Source organism: Camelus bactrianus, chromosome 10, assembly GCF_048773025.1.
Source record: "Camelus bactrianus isolate YW-2024 breed Bactrian camel chromosome 10, ASM4877302v1, whole genome shotgun sequence".
Lineage (NCBI taxonomy): Eukaryota > Metazoa > Chordata > Mammalia > Artiodactyla > Camelidae > Camelus > Camelus bactrianus.
The window spans coordinates 2507237-2526656 of NC_133548.1; the positions used below are offsets into that span (position 1 = coordinate 2507237).

At 57.7% G+C, this 19420-nt stretch overlaps 1 protein-coding gene across 8 annotated transcripts in view; it reads right to left on the reverse strand.

Moving 5' to 3' along the window:
• Window positions 1–1985: 1985 nt before the first annotated feature.
• NADSYN1 (NAD synthetase 1) overlaps window positions 1986–19420 on the reverse strand; it is a 31077-nt gene continuing 13642 nt past the window's right edge. For 3 of the 8 annotated variants that reach the window (XM_010956797.3, XM_010956801.3, XM_045517968.2), the window contains 16 exons: window positions 18273–18324; window positions 17331–17419; window positions 17067–17184; window positions 16376–16507; window positions 15007–15081; window positions 13808–13932; window positions 13321–13369; window positions 12770–12872; window positions 12188–12356; window positions 11123–11258; window positions 10354–10460; window positions 8687–8818; window positions 8271–8340; window positions 4194–4322; window positions 3460–3636; window positions 1986–2214 (listed from right to left, as the gene is read on the reverse strand). In XM_010956797.3, coding sequence (XP_010955099.2) covers window positions 2167–2214; window positions 3460–3636; window positions 4194–4322; window positions 8271–8340; window positions 8687–8818; window positions 10354–10460; window positions 11123–11258; window positions 12188–12356; window positions 12770–12872; window positions 13321–13369; window positions 13808–13932; window positions 15007–15081; window positions 16376–16507; window positions 17067–17184; window positions 17331–17419; window positions 18273–18324 — 1711 coding nt within the window. In that variant the 3' untranslated portion in view covers window positions 1986–2166. Of the gene's footprint in view, window positions 2215–3459; window positions 3637–4193; window positions 4355–8270; window positions 8376–8686; window positions 8819–10353; window positions 10461–11122; window positions 11259–12187; window positions 12357–12769; window positions 12873–13320; window positions 13370–13807; window positions 13933–15006; window positions 15082–16375; window positions 16508–17066; window positions 17185–17330; window positions 17420–18272; window positions 18325–19420 lie in introns of those variants that run through there. The other 5 variants (XR_006725486.2, XM_045517970.2, XR_006725487.2 and 2 more) reach the window with 5 other exon arrangements.

The window sequence follows — 19420 nt, forward strand, 5'->3', positions numbered from 1 at the left end:
GATCAGTTTTGGAAAATACATACCTAAGAAATTATTATATTTAAAGTCTGATGAACATTTTGCCAGCTTGGCAACCCTATTCATCTTAATAATTTAGGCGTAAATCTCTTTTTAGTAAGTGCAGCACCAATCTGCAATTATAAATTCTTACGGCTACAGTGATTTTATTTATTTACCACATTAAATGCTTCCTGTGTGTGACGCCTCGCCCTAGTTACAGAGGAGAGGAGGAGTAAAGATAGATAAGGAGTAGCAGTCTCTGTCCGAGAGGGGCTTTCAGGCGAAGTGACGGTCACCTTCCAGCAAACCCTGAGCTTCAGCACCCGCTCAGGGGCACACAGTGACTGCTCAGGGCCCTCCGTGGGGGCCAGGGCAGGTCCCACACTGACCATCAAAGGGCAAACAGCGGGCGGTGGCCCAGTTCCTGGGACCCCCAGCCCCTTCTCCAATGTGCTTGGAAGAACCCTCCCACTTGCCAGCATATGAAGTTACTGAGCCCGTAAAACTAACAGCCTCACGCCTCGGCTTGGTCGAGCCCACGCTCTGAGGTCGCCGGTCTCCCTTCTGACTGAGACGCCCTATACTCGGTCTATGGAGTGTGCATCTCCCTGAATAGATCCACCTCACTCTCCTTCGGCTCCTCTTGAATTCCTTCCTGCGTGAAGCCAAGGACCCTCACTTGGTGGGCTGAGCCCCAGGGACTCGCCGGGACCCAGGTCACAGCCATCCTCTCGTGCCTACTTGAGACGGAGGCTCCCTGACCCCGTTCCCAGCACATGTGGGGTGGGAGCCAGGACCTCCCTCCAGACCAGGGTCTCTCACAGTCGGCTCGGTCACAGGCTGGAGCCCAGGGTGGGCGGGGCTGCAGGTGGGGTGGGGGCTGTAGACAGGAGGATGTCACTCCTTTCCTGGGAGTCAGCAAGGTGGCCATCCTCCCCAGGTCACCTGCAGGGTGCAGACACCCACACTGAGGGCGTCTGGCCGTCACCCCAGGGGACAGTCATCTCAGAAGGTGAAGGGCGGCCCAGTGTGAGCGTCCCGCTTCCTTGGGCGCTTGCACTGAAGAAACAGAGAAGACACACGTGCTAATTTCCTGCTGCATTCGAACTCGAGAGTTTGCGAGACTGGAGCTACAGCACCCCAGGGCAGAGCACGGAGGAAGCCAGCGCAGAGAGACAGGGGCTGAGCAGCGTCGGGGGAGGAGAGAAACAAGTTCCAGCGTGTGGCACAAGCCCTGGGTCCGGCCAGACCTGCAGCTTCACTCCCCCTGGACTGCTCAGCACATCAACCAATAAATTCCTTCCCTCGTTCACCAGGTTTTTTTGGGTAAAGCTTTTGGTAAATGTGCTGCAGAAAGTCCAAGCTCACACAGCTAGCAAATGTTCCTGGGGAGTCCCGGGAACTCCTGGGGGGGTCCAGCAGGATGGGGGCTGAGCTGCGTTGCTTGGATCCAAGGCTGGATCTTCCTCAAGGCCCACAACCAGAGCCCAGTCCTTTCCTCTTGGCCCACCCCAGCATCGCCCTGCTCAACTCAGTACCAACCCAGGACAGTGAGACCAAGACAGACGGAGGAGGACGGCGAGGACGGCGGGCAGCCTGCCTGCCACCCAGGGGTCTCTCCCTCGGGCAGCACGTTGCGGGGGCAGGGACTGATGACGGCCCAGCCTGGCCCTGGGCACGTGGGACACAGGCCAATCTATATCGCTACAGGTTTCTGCCCTCAGAATGACAATGACGGTGCCCAGGAAACAGAAATCAGGGAAATGGGCTGGTTTCTGGCGAGAAGAAGCAAGAGCAAGGACAGAGGAAGGGGCCGCTCTGCAGAGCTACAGAGACTGCGGGGACGGGTGAGGGGCGGGGAGCCGCGCCCCAGAACCGGGGCCTCCTCCAGCCCTGCCTGGAAAGCTCCCCCTCAGCTCCGGTGAGGGCCGGGGCAGCAGGGCGAGGCACGGGGGGCCGGGAAAACACTCGCTTCAAGACGGGAGTTAAGAATCACAACCTCTTTATTTCAGCCTTTTTTAAAGGAACTAGATTGAAAAGATCCATGTCCTTGAAATATGTAAAAGGCGCTGCTCTGGGCAGGAGGGGCCGAGCTCATGGCCACAGTCGTGGTCACCAGAGAGGCGGGTCCCCGAGGCAGGGGAGTCCTCCGTGCAGGACCCAGCCTCAGTCCACACCTTCCAGGTCCTGCTGCCTCCTCTCCAGCTGGAGAACCTGGAAGCCGTGAGAAGACAGCGTCACCACGCAGACCCCAACAGGCACACGGTCCAGCTACACCTATTCACCTCAAAAGAGGGCCGCAGTCCCGGGACTGGAAACGCCGGCCATGCCACAGCGTCTTCACGGTACTGAGGCGTGGGCGGGCCCAGAGTCTGGGGGGCGCGCCCGGGCGCAGGCGCCGTGGTCGCTGCTGGGCCAGAGACGGCCGGCGAGTCCCATCTCCACCCGCGTGCGTCTTCTAAGGTTTCTGCACCTGCGGACCTTCAGGCTGACGTGGGGGAACCCACTTCCGAGTGTGTCTTGGTGGGAGCCAAGCCCCCACCGCTCCCTAATTCTTTGCTGGGGGAGGGGCCACCCCGGGCAGCCCTGGACCCTGCCCGCCAGGCGCAGGAGCGCCACATCCCACCGCAGACGCGGCGACCAGAAACGCCTCCAGGCGGCACCGAGGTTCCCCGGGTGGGAGCCACCGCCACGGACGCGCAGTGCTACCTGGGCTCCATCCGGCTTACACGCCACCTCCTCATGGACGGCCCCCCCCCCGCCACATTCTCTAGTTCAGCGCTGCTCTCGTCACAGTGTCTCGCTTTCATGCGTCCTGTGTTCACTGATCGCCCATCCTTCTCCTCCTCCCCTCGGAGGCCGGCCGGCGCTAGGGTGGGGCTGCCCCCCACTCTCTGTCGTGGAAAAGTGAAGGAGGGAACGACCTAGACTTGCCTCTTAAACTGATCTTATTCCTCCTTCTTTTGTTCTATTATTAATTAATTAGAAAAAAAGGCAGGGGGAGCAGAGGATATAGCTCAAGTAGTAGAGCGCATGCTTAGCACGCACAAAGTCCTGGGTTCAACCCCAGTACCGCCTCCAAAGATAAATAATAAATAAATAAATAAACTTCATGACCTCCTCCCCCCCAAAAAACCTAAATTAAAAAAAAATTTTTTAAAAGAAAGGAAAAGCAGATGACTTAGAAACCACGAAGCCAGCTGGACAGCCCCGTTGTCTGGAGATGACCGGGACTGGCGTCATGCTGACACAGTGACCCAGACCGCTCGTTTCAGCATCCTCAAAGCCGGGAGTCCAGCACGGCCACGCCAGCACGTGCCAAGCTGATGGACTCGCAACACACTGGCTCCTTTGCAGAAAAAAGGGCGGTAAAAAAATGCCACCGTGTGTCTTAACAAGCTTTTCAGTCCTGGATGGAGGAGATTCACTGCAGAGGGCGCCCGCTCCTGCCGGAGGTACCTGCTTGTCTATGCAGCGGAACTGCCAGGGCCAGCGGGTGTTGTACAGAAACGGCCGCAGGTCGAACCTGTTGTCATCGGGGCTGTAGCTCTCGGCGTGGTATGCGGGGGTCAGCGTGGTCATTTTGTGTCTGTTTATGGAATACTTCGAGAAAAACCGCTTCACCTTGTCTGCCACCTGGTGGGGGGCAAGGGATGCACAGGGCGTGAGGTCCGCAAAGCTGGCACGACCCCAGTCTGGTGGTCTTGCCAGCACCCCTCCCACCGCGTTCGGATGTTCCCAGGGCGGGGCTGGACAGATGCTGTGGCTTGGGAGGGGTGAGGGTGGGCGGCGGGATGAGCTGTGAGGGATCCAGGTTCCTGAGCAGGGGCCCGGGAACGTGTACTTCACCAGGCTTGCAGATGGCGCCGTGGGGACGCCCACATCTGCTGGCCGCAGCCCTAACAAGCCTGGCAGCTAGCAGAAAAGCAGGGACATTCTGACCTCAGAGTCTGCCCTCTGGCCCCCAAACTGGGGAGGAGCCGGCTGGTCACCATGTGGCTGAGCCCCACGCGGACGGACTCAGCCAGGGCACAGGGAGGGCGCCCGGGGTGCCAGGAGCTTAGAGCCAGGCCATGGTTCCCGAGAGAGCGAGCGCGTTACCGTTCTGAGGTCACACCGTGGCCACCTGCTCCTGTGAGTCAAATCCAGCGCCACGAGGTGACCTTCCCTGCCGACCCCCAGGGCAAGTGTACCTGTCGGGGGGTGCAGACGTCCTTCCACATGACGAGGAGTTTGCAGAACATGCCATAGGGCCCGGTCTTGGCCAACTTCCGGAGCCTCCCGTAGACCGAGAGCTCTGCGTACGTCATCCCCATGTCCTCCTGCGAGGCCACACGGTGACGGCGAGTCAGCGCTGGGGGGAGCGTGAAACTTCTTCCTGAGACGAACCAAGGCCCAGGGAGGGGAGACCCTCCCAAAGGGCCGCGCGCGTACACAAGGGTTCTCTCCCCAGCACTGATGGGCCAAAAACAAGGTGACGTCTGAAAAAAATGACTCAGAACCAGACACCTGGTTTTGAAGACTGGCGTGGACTGAACTGTGGCCTCCACAAAAGATGTGTCCACGTCTTGAGCCCCAGGACTGACAGGTCACTAATTTATTGGGAAAAAGGGCCTCTGCTGATAGAATGAAATTAAGGATGTTGAGATGAGACCACCATGGATTTGGGGGCAGAGGGGCTAAATCCAATGACAGGGGTTCTTATAAGAGACAGAAGAGGAGAGACTCAGACACACAGAGAGGCCAGGCAACCACAGAGGCAGAGACTGGAGCCCAGGGGCGCCTGGAGCCCCAGACTCTGGAAGAGGCAGGAAGGCCCCTCCCCTGGATTCCGACGTCCAGAACAGGGGTGGGGGGTGTGCAGCTCAGCTGTTTTAAGCCGCCTCATGTGTAGTGTTCTGTTACAGCCGCCCCAGGTCACCAACATGAGGACACTGCTGGGCACTGGGCCCCAAGTGGACTGGCCCTGTGCCCTGTACCAAGAAGCCCACTTGGCGTAAAGACGGGGGTCTCCGAGAAGACAGAACAGGCTCATGAAAATCTGGCCACGTTAGAGGCCGTGGGCTGCCTCAGCCCTGCTCAGGAGTCAGCGTCACACTGAGGGTTACTCGAGCCGGACCCCTGCTCTGTTTCTCAGCATTTGCCCCAATCCCTATCAGGGGGACAGATGGTGATGCTGGCCTTCCATGACACAGCGGGACAGCCCTCACCTTCGAGCAGGGGCAGGAGGACCCCTCTGCCCACCTGGCCTTCCCTCAGGCCTCAGCGCCAATGTCACCTCCCTGGGGAGGCCTGTCCTGACCCCAGTTTAAGGGACGCTGCCACCATTGGGTAAGCCGGGTCGATTCTGCCGACAGACCCGGCTACCTGGGGCCACCACGGTTATTTCCTGTGGTCTGTCCCTCCAGGGGCCGTGAGCGTTTCAGGGACCATGACCTCGTCTCTCCCGCCCGGCTGAGCTCCGAGCCTCCGACGGGCCCGGTACGGCGGTCCCTTCGTCGCTTTCTTTTGCATGAAAAGAATATTTTCGAGTGACAGTAAATTAAATTAGTTATTATTAATTATTACTGATTATTAATTATAAATTAATTATTATTTAATTAAGTTAACTAATTTATTGAATTAGAGTCGATTTATAATGTGTTAATTTCTGGCGTACAGCACAGTGATTCAGTGACAGATCTACATACATATATGCACACAAATATACATACATCTTCTTTTTCATATTCTGACTTTTTTTTTGTTTTTGGTTGGGGGAGGTCATTAGGTTTACTTATTTATTTGTTTTTAGAGGAGGTACTGGGGATTGAACCCAGAACCTGGTGTATGCTAAGCATGCGCTCTACCACTGAGCTATATGCTCCCCCTTCTTTTTCATATTCTTTTTCATTATAGGCTATTACAAGGTATTGAATATCGTCTTCTCTGGTGACATTTTGATACCTTGAATTCAGCAATCATAGTTGGAGACTTCAGTTCTCCACTTTCAATAATGGATCGAACTAGACCAAAAAAATCAACAAGGAAACAGAAGACTGGACGACACTGCAAAGCACTAGACCGACAGAAACCCCGGGACGTGCCACTCAGCAGCCAGAGTGACAGCCTCTCGAGTGCACGTGGGGCAGTCTCCACGACAGACCGCACGCCAGGCCACAGAGCAGGGAGACCAGACGGAGGCGGCTCCGACCGTGACGCAGCAGACTTCAAATTCAACGTCAGAAACGCGCGAGTGCGGGAAACCTGCACCAGCCACTCCCAAATAGCAGGAGGGTCAAAGAAGCAGCCCTGAGAGATGCTAGGAAGCACTTTGAGATGAATGAAAATGGAGACGCAGGAAACCGAAACTCAGGGGGCGCAGTGACAGCAGTGCTAAGACGGAAATCCATGGTTATCATCGCCCATCGGAAAGGATCTCCAGTCAACAACCTGCCCCCCCGCCCACGACACTGGGAGAGGAGCATGAAGCCTAACGCAGAAGGAAGCAGACGGTGCAGCTGGAGAAGAAATCAAGTGCACAGGGACTAGGAAACAACAGAGAAAGTCAACTGTGTTTCTGCGCCCTGGCAGCGAGCGGAGGGAACAACGCCACTCACAGCGCTATCAGCAGGAAATACGTTCAACCAAAGAAGGGCGCACTGACACGCTGAAGAAGACAAGACGTTGTTGAGCGGCTCAAAGAAAACCTAAATGAAAGGGAAGATGTCTCGCATTCACCAGTCAGAAGGTTTAATATTCTTATTGAGGTGGCAATTCCCCACATGATCCAGCAATCCCACTCTTGGGCATGTGTCTGGGGAAAAGGCCAAGTTGAAAAGACACTGCACCCCGGTGTTCACAGCAGCACTGTTTACAACAGCCAAGACATGGAGGCAACCTAAGTGTCCATCGACAGATGACTGGACAAAGATGATGTGGTATCTTTATACAGTGGAATGCTCCTCAGCCATAGACAGAATGAAACAACGCCATTTGCAGCAACATGGATGGAACTGGAGATTGTCATTCTAAGTAGAATAAGCCAGACAGAAAAAAAGAAAAATATTGTATGACACTGACATGTGGGATCTAAAATATGACACAAACGAACTTATTTATGAAACAGACGCGCAGACATAGAAAACAAACATGATTACTACAGGGGAAGAGGGCTGGGGGAGGGGTAAATTGGGAGTTTGGAATTAATGATACACACTACCACACATAAAACAGGTCAACAGCAAGGTCCTACTGCCCAGCACAGGGGCGTACACTCAATAATGTAATAAACCATGATGGAAAAGAATACGGAAAAGAACATGCATGTATATGTGTGACTCAATCACTGTGCTGTACACCAGAAACTAACGCAACATTGTAAATCAACTCTACTTCAATAAAAAAAAAATAAGATGGTAATTTCCACCAGGATGATCTACAGAGTCAAGGTAATTGTTAAGAAAATCCACACTGGCTATTTTTTTTTTTTTTTGGATAGAAACTGACAAAGCTGAGTTCCAAATTCATATGGGAATTCAAAACTCTTTAAAAGAGTAACGAAGTAGGTGGACCCACACTTCCTGATTTCAAAACTTGGTGCAGAGCTGCAGTGGTCGAGGCAGTGTGCGGCTGGCATTAGGCATATGGATCAACGGAGCAGATCCAGAAATAAACCCTCATGCTTCCAGTCAACTGACTTGCAGCAAGGACACTAGACAACCCAATGGGGGGAGCCAGTCTTTTCACCCAGAGGGGCTGGGACTCTGGATACCTGCCAAAGGGGGTGAAAGCGGATCCCTTCCTCACACCGCACACAAAATTAACTAGACCACAGAGCCCGACGTCAGGGCGAAAGCCATACAACTCTCGGAAGAAAATACAGGGGTGAATCTTTGTGACCAAAGGAACAGAGGCAGGAAAGTCTGCTGTCATGGATCTTAGGACAGTCCAGGGCCACTTCCGCCAGCACCCACTAAAGCTGCAAACCACAGCCTCTGGCCAACCAGTCCCAATCGAAAGGCCAGGATGGGATGGAGAACACCTGAGGGACCTCATTCTTTGTCCTCACTCTGCCTCACACTCACCTCATCGCCCTCACTCTGGACCCCGACCTCGAGAGCCCTGCATTGAAAGGTCAAAGGCCAGCAATGGACTGACACTGAGCCCCTGCTCCCAGGCCAGGAGCTCAGCAATGGGACACAATTCCTTGGGGCAAAAAGGAGGCAGTGAAAGAACCCAGGAGCAGGGACGTGGGGGAAGAAGCAGGGGGACAAAGCCCTCACCATTACCTCGTCTGTCTGGGACACCTGTCCACTGGCCAAGGGCTCCAGTTCAGCAGTGGGTGGGGCTACCAGGATGCTGCGGCCGAGACACGCAGAGGTCAGTTTCAATGCCTGGGTATTAAATCAACTCAGCAGGAACCATCAGAGCACCAGGCTCTCTGCTCAGAGGTGGAGGGCTGCACAGACCTCCCTGCCTTATGATGGGTGTGGGGGTGGCTGCCTGGTCTGGCCAGAACCAGGGGACCTGGGGTGCTCTGACCAGAAGGAAGGGGGTGCCTGGTCACGAGAAGGGCAGGACCACTTCCATCAGGCAATAAGGAGCCATGGAAGGTATCTGAGTGGGGCGAGGGCGGCCGGCTGCACTGAAACCTGCACCCAGTGGCTCGGGGACCACAGCCGTGGTCTCGCAGGTGCACACACACCTCTGCAGGGCGGGGAGCTGGAAGCTCTCCATGCAGAACTGGACGAAGTCTTTCAGGTCCGTCTTGCTTATCCCACCTATGGGGTTGATGTCTGCACTGGAGCAGTCATACTTGGTCAGGTAGCCAAGGAGGCTGCAGCGGGAGACAGAACATGGGGTCTGATGCAGCAGGGCCGAGGGGCTGCAGGTTCCACAGACTTGGGGGCCTGGCCACCCAGTCCCTCGGCATCCAAAGGCTAGCTTCTTCCAGGGGCCGTGGAGCCAGAGCTTGGCAGATTTGAGGGTCCTGGAGCAGTCGGATGTGCTGGGGCAGGCAGCGGAGAAGAGGTATCCGGCATGCCAGAGGAGACGTCTGGGCCGGGAGACAGGTTTGGGAATGACCAGCAGCCAGTCTGAGAGGGGAGGGCCAGCACCAGTGGAGTGGAAAGCAGAGGGACTGAGGTCCTTGGGAGGGCTGGCAGGACCTCAGCGCACGTGGGCCTGAGCCAACAGAGCGGGGCCAGCTCCCCACTCCTGGATCCCTCCTATGGGCAGACTAGTCCCCCAAGATGCCCACGTCCCAATCCCTGGAATGTGTACGCACTACACAGGGCAAAGGGGGCTTTGCAGATGTGGTTAAGTTGAGGACCCTGAGATGGGGTGGTTACTCCGGATTATGGGGTCAGCTCTAAATGCAATCACAAGGGTCCTTCAAAGTGGAAGAGAGGGGCAGGGGTGGGGGTCAGAATTAGAGGAAGCTGTGCTCCCAGAGGAAAGAGACAGAGATTCTGCACTGCTGGCATTGCACACAGAGGAGGTGGCCACAAGCCAAGGGATGCCGGGGCCTGCGGAAGCTGGAAAGGGCAAGGAATGGATCTGCCCCTGCGGCCTCCAGGAGGAACCAGCTCCCGACCCCTTGCATCTGGCCCAGTGAGATCTGCGTTGAGCTCCTGCCCTACAGAACTGAGACAGCACGTCTGTGTTTGAAGCCACTGCCTCCGTGGCCGCTTATCACAGCAGCCCCGTGACGCTCATACGCCCCTGTGGTGGGTCCATTCCTCCTCACCTCCCCATCCCCACCCCAAGCCCGCCCGCCTCTGAGGCCATTGCTCAGCAAGCCACTGGGTCGGCTGCCTCTCCTCGGTGGCGTCCTCACTTTACAGGGCCTCCAGGCTCTGTCTCCTGCCTTTCTCAACAACCCCCACGCGCACGCTTAACGTCCACCATCAAGAACAGCCGCTTCCTCCACCTGCCTGCCCCTTGTCTGGACTGACGGAACCACACCTGTGCCGCGGGTGCCGCCTGGCCCTTGTCCCTCCTGCAGTCACACAGCTGACCTTTTCCCACTGTCCAAGAGGAAGTCCCACCCCTCACCGCTCCAGACTCCCGCAAGGGTGCAGGGCCAGGGTGTAAGACCCCCCAGGTGTCAGACGCGGAGGATTGAAACCCCGTGTGCCCGAGTGGGGCTCCTTCGATCAACCCCAGGGAGTGTCACTCCCTGTCCCGTTAAGGGGATGGCCGATGGCAGAAACAGGGCCAGGAGTTACCATTTTCATGTCACCCCGTGTCTCTACCACCCTCAACTGCTCTCAGAGATGCATCAGGAGCTAACAGAGTGTCGGGGACAGACCCTGCAGGACTGGCCTCGGGCCACCCCGGAGACCCTTTCAGGGCAGGGGCCGTACGCACCTCTCGTCCACGTTGGCAGATCCGAGCACGAGAAGCCCGCCTCGAGCACCCCGAGACCAGAGGCTCAGCTGAGCGAAAAGGTAGGCGACGACCATCCTCACGCGCGCCTGGGCCACAAGAGGGCACATTACCGTGCAGGGCGGGAGAGGGTGCGCTTAAGGTCCCCTCCTGGCGCAGCTCAGAGAAGGGCTCTCCCCGCCACCCCACCACCTCAGGAGGACAGGAAGGTAAAGCAACGCAAGAGCTTCAAGTGTCCAGAGGTCTGCGAGCCCATGGCTCTCCCCCCGGGGGTGTTGCTCCTGCATTCAGTGCAGAGATGGGAGGACCAGAGAGAGAGCTTGGGCGGTGATGAGACCAGGCTGTAAAGCCAGCTGGGAGAGACCTCGGCCCCCCCGGCATTTCCATAGGAGGGAAAGGCTACCTGCACCCGCAGACAGGGGACAGAGAGATGGACAGACCCCAGCAGCTGCAGCTCAGCCCCTCCTCCCCTCCACCAGCTGGCCAGGGTCCAGCTCCCCTGCTGCTGCCCGGGTGGCAGGGCGGAGTCTGAGCCGCTCCCGGAGATGCGGAAAACGCACAGATTGCCCGCACTCACAGACTCACGCAGATGCACGTACATTCACACGCTCTCACCTTCCTGCCCCAACACACGCCCAGAGCCCATCCTGTCCATGACGCTGCCTGATCCGTGTCTCTAACAGGCAGGCTGCAGACCCCAGCACTGACCCCTACTCGGCGCGGTGACAGCGGCCCCATCTGGGACCCACACCTGCACGTTCTGCAGCGCCAGGTTCTCCCGGCTGCTGCCTCCGTGAGCCGCAAACAGAGGGCTTTTCCCCGTCACCAGGCTGAAGATGCCCACGATGGCCTTCACGGCTGGATCGATGTTGAGACCGAGGTGGTGGCTGGAAGGGGAAAGCAGGGCTGTGTGTACGGCGGGCACACGGAGCACAAAGCCCACCACAGCTCAGCGGCGTTTGGTACGTTCATCGCGTTGTGCAACCACCACCTCTAGTTCCAGAACCTTCCCATCACCCCAAAAGGAAACCCCGTGCCCACCAGCAGCCACTCCCCCTCCCCCTGCTCTCAGCCCCTGATGACAAACACACTTTCTGTCGCCGTGGATTTGCCTGTTCTGGGCATTTCACAGAAGTGGAACCACACGTCTAGCTGTCCTCTGGAGTCTGGCTTATTTCATTCGTATCATGACCTGCGTCAGCGCTTCACTCCTTTTAAGGCTGAATAATATCCCCTTGTACGAACAAACCACATTTTTAAAATCTATTCAACTGCTGATGCCTATGCGAGTTGTTTGGCTGCTGTGAACACGCTGCTGCAGATGTGGGCGTGCAAACATCTGTTCGTGTCCCTACTTTCAATCCCTTTGGGTCTGCCCCTGGGAGCAGAATTGCTGGGTGGGGGCCAGTTTTGGGCCGAGTTCCGCACACAGGATGGGCAGCTCCCCATTTTTCCCTTGGAGGCAGAATAAACGGAACATTCCGAATGGAACCAAGACGCCCTCTCTACGCCTCCCTCAGGTGCAGGGACCGCCGCGTGGGAGGGGCAGTGGGGGAGGTCACTCCCCCAGGATCCACGTGCTCCCACGTGGAGCACATGAGCCCACAGGGATGCAAGGAGGGGAAGGGGGTGGAAATCTGAGACGCGACGAGGATCGGGCAGCACTGACAGACGGCTTCCAGAAAAGCCGGCTCAAACCAAGAGAGCAGAAGCGTGCCCAACATCCATTGCTCACTGACTCACACGTGCTGTCTCAGGTGGGGCTTCCCGAGGTCGCCGCCGCCTGTCCGTGCCCAACGCCAGTGACTCGCCCTACCTTCCGACCTGCTGCGCCAGCTCTTTGGCCCGGTCGCATGTCTCCCGGGAGGAGTTCTCGCCGGCCATGTAGCAGGTGGTCAGAATGCGTCCGCAGAGCTCTCGGGGGTCCTGGGGTGTGTAGCTGGGCTGGTCCACGATGGTCCGGACGTCGGCCAGCACTTCCCGATCTGAAAACCATGGGACGGAAGGGCACGTGCTGTGTGCGAGGTGCCTGCACAGTTCAGTCCCTCTGCACCGCCCGGAGGCTCGCCAGGTCAGCGTCACGATGCCTGTTTCTCAGTTGTGTACACTAAGGGAATGGTCAGCGTCACCGCACAGGGCAGGAGGATGTGACCTGGGTTGCCTGACTCCAGAGCCCCTGTTCCTTCCACGGGGCGGCAGGCATCTGTGGCCTGATGGACACGGCCACATGGGTCCAAAGGCCTGGAAGGGACTATTTAATGGCCTCGCTGTCCCCAGACTTGGACACGTAAGCATGTCCTCACTGTGATGCTCAGGGCCTGGGTTTTCCCTCTGCTCCTCCCGTGGGCATCCCAGCGGCTCACCCCCCAGACCTGCTCGGGCCATGAACGCCACCTACTTCCGTCCTTCACAGCCTCACAGACCTGGCGGCACATGGAGTAGACGAGGCAGGCGGTGGCCGCGCTGTCCACCCCGCCACTCAGGGGCAGCAGAAACCCCGCCTGGAACAGCCAACCAAAGGCGGTGTGAGCAGAGCCTCGGAGAAGCAAGGTGCCCAGAGATGAGCCCGGCTCCACCCGCAAACCCTGATAAGCGCCCACGAAACGCTTCCACTGTGGGAGGAAGAAAGATGCCCCACACGTCTCAGAGTGGACCTTCCAGGAGGCAGAGACAGCTCCGCTGTGCAGAGTGCCTAAGGCCGAGTCTCCGTGGGAAACGACAGACGCGCGTGACCACAAAGCTAGCAGGACACGGGGGGTCTCGTAATCAGCGCTATCAGACGGGGCCCCAAAGATGGAGCCGAACCTCAGGACACGTGTCCTCTGGCCTCTGGCTAGGGGACACCAGGCTCCCAACTGAGGGAGGGTGGAGACGCTTGCTGTAAAAACCTCAAACACGGACCAACCAGCGGAAGGAGCACAGGGAGCTGGTGAGGCACTGACGGTTTACCTGTTGGCTACGTCTTAAGAAGTCCCAGAGCCAGCATGCAGGTCCGAGGCTGGGGAACAGCGGGAAATGTTAGCTTGGGAGCTGGTGACCTGGGGGCCGGGGCCAAGGCGGACGCAGTGCCCACGAGACCCGCCAGCCGTGGCTGGGCTGTCACGACGCACCAGCCTGTTCTAAGCAGTTCGTGTAAATGAAAGCGTTTGAAGCCTTGTACAGCCCGGGGAGGTAGGTAAGTGATTGGGCCCATTTTGAAATGGGGAAACTGAGGCACAGAAAGGAAATGACAGTGTCTTTGTGCCCAAGGGCCCAGTGCACAGAATGGGCAGGGCTGGGCGTGGGAGCCAGGCGGTGTGGCCGCAGCATCACAGAGCGTGGCCTTGTCCCACCCAAGCTCAGGCTCTGGGCCACCACCCGGGGCAGGACGGGATGGAGGGGGTGCCCTTGGGAAGCACAGGACCCTGCCCCCACCGCCCCCCACAATGGGCCCCACCTGATCTCCTCAGCAGGACTGTGGTATTTCCACTCAACTGGCTCAGACAGCGGCTCCAGCAAGTCCTCGTGGCACGAGAGGGCGAAGTCCACCTTCACACGGGGGTAGGGGCTCACCTTGCTGGCCTTGGGGTGGAGAGTTGTGGCAAAGGACACCCCTCAGGGCTGGAAGCCACTCTGGCTCCTGAGATGACCGCAGAGCTGGACTCTACCAGCCAGTGGGAAACACAGCTCAGGACCCAGTGGGGACCGTTCAGCCACTGGGACCCACAGAACAGGGAGACGATGCAGCAGTGCTGGGGGGGGAGGTGGGGGACCCGGAGCCCCTCCCTCAGTGCTGGGGGGGAAGTGGGGGACCCAGAGCCCCTCCCTCAGTACTGGGGGGGAAGTGGGAGACCCAGAGCCCTCCCTCAGTGCTGGGGGGGACGTGGAGGACCCAGAGCCCCTCCCTCAGTACTGGGGGGGAAGTGGGGGACCTGGAACCCTCCCTCAGTGCTGGGGGGAAGTGGGGGACCCAGAGCCCTCCGTCAGTGCTGGGGGGTACCTGAGATGGGGCAGCAGCTGAGGAGAGCCTGGCAGGGCCACCAATAGTTTAACATAGAATCATCATGTGATCCCTCAAGTCCAGTCTCAGACATACAACCCGGAGACACGCAAACATCCACGCAAAAACCTGGGCCTACGTCCACCAACGGCTGCTAGGCTCATCGGAGACAAAGAGTGGAAGTGGTCGAAATGACCACCGACAGAAGAACGGATAAACACCAGGTGGTCTATCCACCCAGTGGAATATTATTCGGCCAGGAAAAGGAATAAAAGCCCCGACACGCTACAGCAGGGATGAACCTCGAAGACATTACTCTCAGTGAAAGGAGTCGGATGCACAAGGCCACATGGTACAGGACTCCATTTACATCACGTGACCAGAACAGGCAAATCCTTGGGGACAGAGCGCAGACGAGGTTGCTGGGGGATGGGGGGGTGAATGGGGAGGGACGGCTGATGGGGCCGGTTTCTTCTGGGTGATGAGAATGCTCTGACACTGATCGTGGTGACGCTGCTTAACTCCATGAATATACTAAAAATATGGAGCCTTGTGCTGAAATCAGTGAACTGTGCGCTGTGGGAGTGACAGCTCAATAAAGCTGTCATCAAAAACCATTGCTGATGAGCATCCTATGCGTGTGTCTAAGCGCTCACCTCCAGGTTTCGAGACGAAATCTCCGCCCTGTAGCTTCTGACGTCCTCCAAATCCAACGTGGCAGTGAGGACTTCCTGGAGAAGGCAGTTTCAAAAATAAATTGTGATTTCCGTTTGTTTTTTTTTTCACTCACACATCTAATTTGTTCTCATAGGTGTGCCAAGTTGCAGACGGTGAGTCACACCTTCTGAGGCAGGGACTGCAGGCTCAGGGAGAGGGGACAGCCGTGGTCCTGTGGGTCCCACGCCCTTTCCTCTTGTGGCCACCAGAACTCCTGCCGACCTGAGACACGTGCCGGTGACCCATTCATCACGGCACAGGACACAATTCTGTCTCCATGCCTGCTTCCAGGACTGGGGGGCGGGGCCTCACGCAGCCCACAGCCAACATGTGCTGCCCCTTTTTTTGGATCCATTTATTATTTTATTTTATTCTGTTTTGTTTTATTTTTCGATTAGTTTTTAACACCTTTATTGTGGTCTGATTCCTGTACAGTAAACTACATATACTTCGGAAGTACGATTTGATGAATTTTGATAGGTGTCTATGCCCATGAAACCACCACCACATTTCCATCACTCCCCAAGAGGTGCATTTTCAAATTCACAGTTTACCCCTTCCCACCCTCTTTACCCACTGGCAACCATGAGTTTGTTCTCTACGTCTGTGAGTCTGTTTCTGCTTTGTAAATAAGTTCATTTGCGTCATTTTTTTAGATTCCACACACGAGTGATGTCACATGGTCTTTTTCTTTTTCTTTCTGGCTTACCTCACTTAGAATGACGTTCCAGCAGCCGCCGGGTACCTACACGTGCTGCCTTGGCCTCTGGGGAGCCCCACCTGCAAGCCCCTCCCCGCTCTGCTCCCGGGTCGAGCTCCCCCAGCCAAACGACCCTCTTATCGCGGGGACCAGGCATGGAGCCTGCTCATTCCCGAGGGGCCACTTCAGTTCCCCACCAGCCGAGGTTTCTTCATACAAACCCATCACCTCCTCCCGAGGACCCAGGGGTCATCCACCTGCTGTCACAAAGCCTGCTCCTCCCCAGTGCCTGGCATCTCCCTGGGGCCCAAGGACAGCCTCAGGGGGACCCTGCAGGCCGAGGCGTCCTCCTCCCCCTGTAGCAGATAAACCGCCTTGGGTCTCATCTGTCCAGCGTGCTGTGTGGGGCCACCCCTGTAACCTCGAGGTGGGAGTCCCTCCCTCACCAATGAGAGAGGAAGCAATCAAAACCAGCAAGACCCCGGGGCTGCACTGGACACCCTGGTTACGGGAGAGAATGGAGAACACGGCCCTGAAGGACAGAACCAACCGGGAAAGGAGCACACGCTGCTCCAGCCGCCGTGGCTGGGCCAGTGCGTGCCACGTACCACGTCGTCCAGGGAGAACTGCGATCCCTGGGCAAAGATGCTGCCGTTCATGGCGATCATGGCACAGCCGTCATAGTACAGCCGGTCCCCGTCACAGCCCTTCTGGTTGGCCAGCAAGTAAATCCCACCGTTCTGGAAAATGCAGGGCAGATGGCAATGGTCAGCTGTGGTCCCCCAGCCTCACCCTCCACCAGCCCAAACGTATGAAGCCTCAGACGCCACCCCCAACCCAGTAAAGAAAATGCCTGCGTCCAGGCAACGCCTCGCCGCTGTGATTTCCTGGCCGCCAAGGTACCAGGTGCCTCATTAAGTGTCCATTTCACCTCCCAACAACACTTCAAGGTGGGCGCTGTCACCTCTGTTGGACAGGAGAAGAGGTGGAGGTTCAGAGAAGACAAGCCCCACGTCGCAAAGCTGAGAGTCAAACCCGGCTTGGCTGAACGCAGCCTTGACCCGTGAACGTGCAATCCCGGCCCCTCGAGTCGTGCTGCCGCCAACTTATAGGCCTTCCCCGGGCCCTGCTGCTGCGGTGCCCACGAGCACCCTGGTTCCCGGTCACCGTGTCACTCGTCCCAAGACCAGTGTGCTGGTCAAGGGCCCAGAAGCTGGGCGGCTGGGCCGTGAGCCCAGGAGCCGCTTGACGGCCACAGGTAGGAGACAGACACACCCCAGCATCCCGGTCGCCTCCTACCTTGGTGGTTGCCATGGTCACCAGATCCACCCTGGCGTGGGCTTTGCGCAGCACGTGGTGGCTGCCCGAGGCGTTGGTGAAGATCTCCACGCCATCCAGGCCCATGTCGACATGCGGGCTGCGGGCAGAGAAGGGTGAAGGGGAGACCGGTGACCTCCCCAGCCTGACCCCCCAGCCCTGCAAGCCCGCCAGGAAGCCTGCACATCTCCGGTCCTCAGGGCCCAGCAAGGTTGGGGAACTGACAGCGAGGAAGGCGGGGCTGACCTGCGGGGCGTCCAGAGCTCCTCACAGACCTCACTCCCGATGCAGGTGTCCAGGGTAGTGAGCACAGCGTCCCCAAAGGGCACGGTCTCCTGCAGTCGGGACAAATCAGGGCTCACGGCTCACGGCCATCCTGCCAGGCCACACACTGAGCCAGGACCCCAAGAGTCACGCACGAGACTTGTGTGAAGGTGCCATTTTGTTTCAAGACCCAGATGCATCCTTCTTGGACCTGGGGCCCAGGTGCCGGGGCCAGCCAGCATCTCCTCTGCCGACCCCAGGGCCTCGGTCACACCACTCATGAACCGGAAGCCAGGCTCTGAGCCTGACTGTGGCCATGACTGACTATGACTTGGTTCCTGCAGTTCCCGGGAGCACAGGTGGGCATCCACACAGCAGCGACCTCCCTGACGCTCTTCTTACAGCATGTGTGCTCCCGAAGGGCCCGTCCTGTGTCAGAAACAACCCAGCCGGGCCCTCCAAAGCTCACAGGAGCTGACAGGCCACCAGCACCCTAGAAACAGGGCTGGAAGCAGAACGCAGGCGCACGTGTCTCCAAGAGCCCGTTCACCACCCACAGGTGACGGGAGCTCGCAGGGCAGGGCCGCCGCTCTCGGGGACAGAGCCTCACTCGTGCTGCTGCTTCACTCAGCCAAGAAGCCACCCCAGGAGCATCATTCTGTACCGCATCCCAGAGTTCTTGGTCAGGTTCCCCGACATGTGTGAGCTCAACTGCTCATCACCAAGGGCAAGGACCGAGGTGTCAGCCCGGCATTTCGTGTTCTGATGCCTCTGCCAGACACAGCCCTCACACGGGACCCCACGCCGGCTGTTGTGGGCGCCTGGCAAACCTGGCCACGTGGGCAGGGCCGGAATCCTGAGCCCATCTTCCTGGGAGAAGACCAGGGCTCAGAGCAACAGGGTGATAAACTGATGGAGACTCACCTGCTTTGTCAGCTCCTGTATCATCCGGGGGAGGAAATACTCCTCTGTTTGCCTGGAAAGGAAACCACCGCAGGTCTGAGGAGGGCCGTGTTGGAAAGCACGCAGGACGGCGTCCGGGTGGAAAGCCAAAATCAAGCAGAGAGCTTGGAACGGGTGAGTCGGCAAAGGGACAGGCACACAGTCACACGGGCCGTAACTACCAGCTTCGGATGAAAGGGAAGTGTAAGGAGATGCGGCGGGAAGCTGGGCAGCCCGCCACGAGACACTGAGACGCGCGGTGCGCACCCCCCAACCCTGATGGACAGCGGTCCCGGGATGATCTGAAAGGAAGCTATTTCCCCATGGAGAAGTCCAGGTGGACTTCCTGACCAGAGCCCCTGACCAGAAAGACCACACCGCATTACCCCGACATACGACAAACCTGTTTCATCCCTGAAATCATAGAAACGAGGTTCCAAGTTGTACAAGACGGACAAGAGTTCCACACACAACTTTGGTACAAGGCACCCCATGGTGCTGCACTTCTGGATGATTTCAGCGGTTTTCACTTAAGTAAATTTTAAAAGCTGAGAAACTGGGAGGCTGACGCTGTTCCTCCCTCACTAGCGAAGGGAATAGCAGCCGCGGACCCCTCTGCCCCCAGAGCTGCCTCGGCACCGCACAGTGAGCATGCAGCTCACCACCTGCCGGTGTGCAGATGACGATGTTGCTGCCTCAAAATTCGTTTAAAAAAATTATTTTGGAGGGGAAGCAAAAAGGTTTATTTATTTATTTTTAGAGGAGATACCGGGGATTGAACCCAGGACCTCGTGCATGCTAAGCATGTGCTCTACCACTGAGCTGTACCCGCCCTCTCAAAACTCATTTTAAAGGGAAGAGCTGCCAAAGGTTTCTCCCTTCATCCTCACCATCTCCCTCACTGAGTGCAGAGATGCACTGAGGACCAGATGAAGGCAAGCCCATCGGGGACCCCCACCCTCCCCACTCTCTGCTCCGAAGCCACTGAACCTAGCGGACGGCTCATGAGGGTCGCACAGTTCAGGAGAGAGCCGAAGTATCAAGGACCAACCCCCCAGCAGCAGTGAGTCATTCCAGGCTGGCCTCGGGCCGGCCCGGCGCATCCGTCCAGCTGCCTCCGCACCTGCACC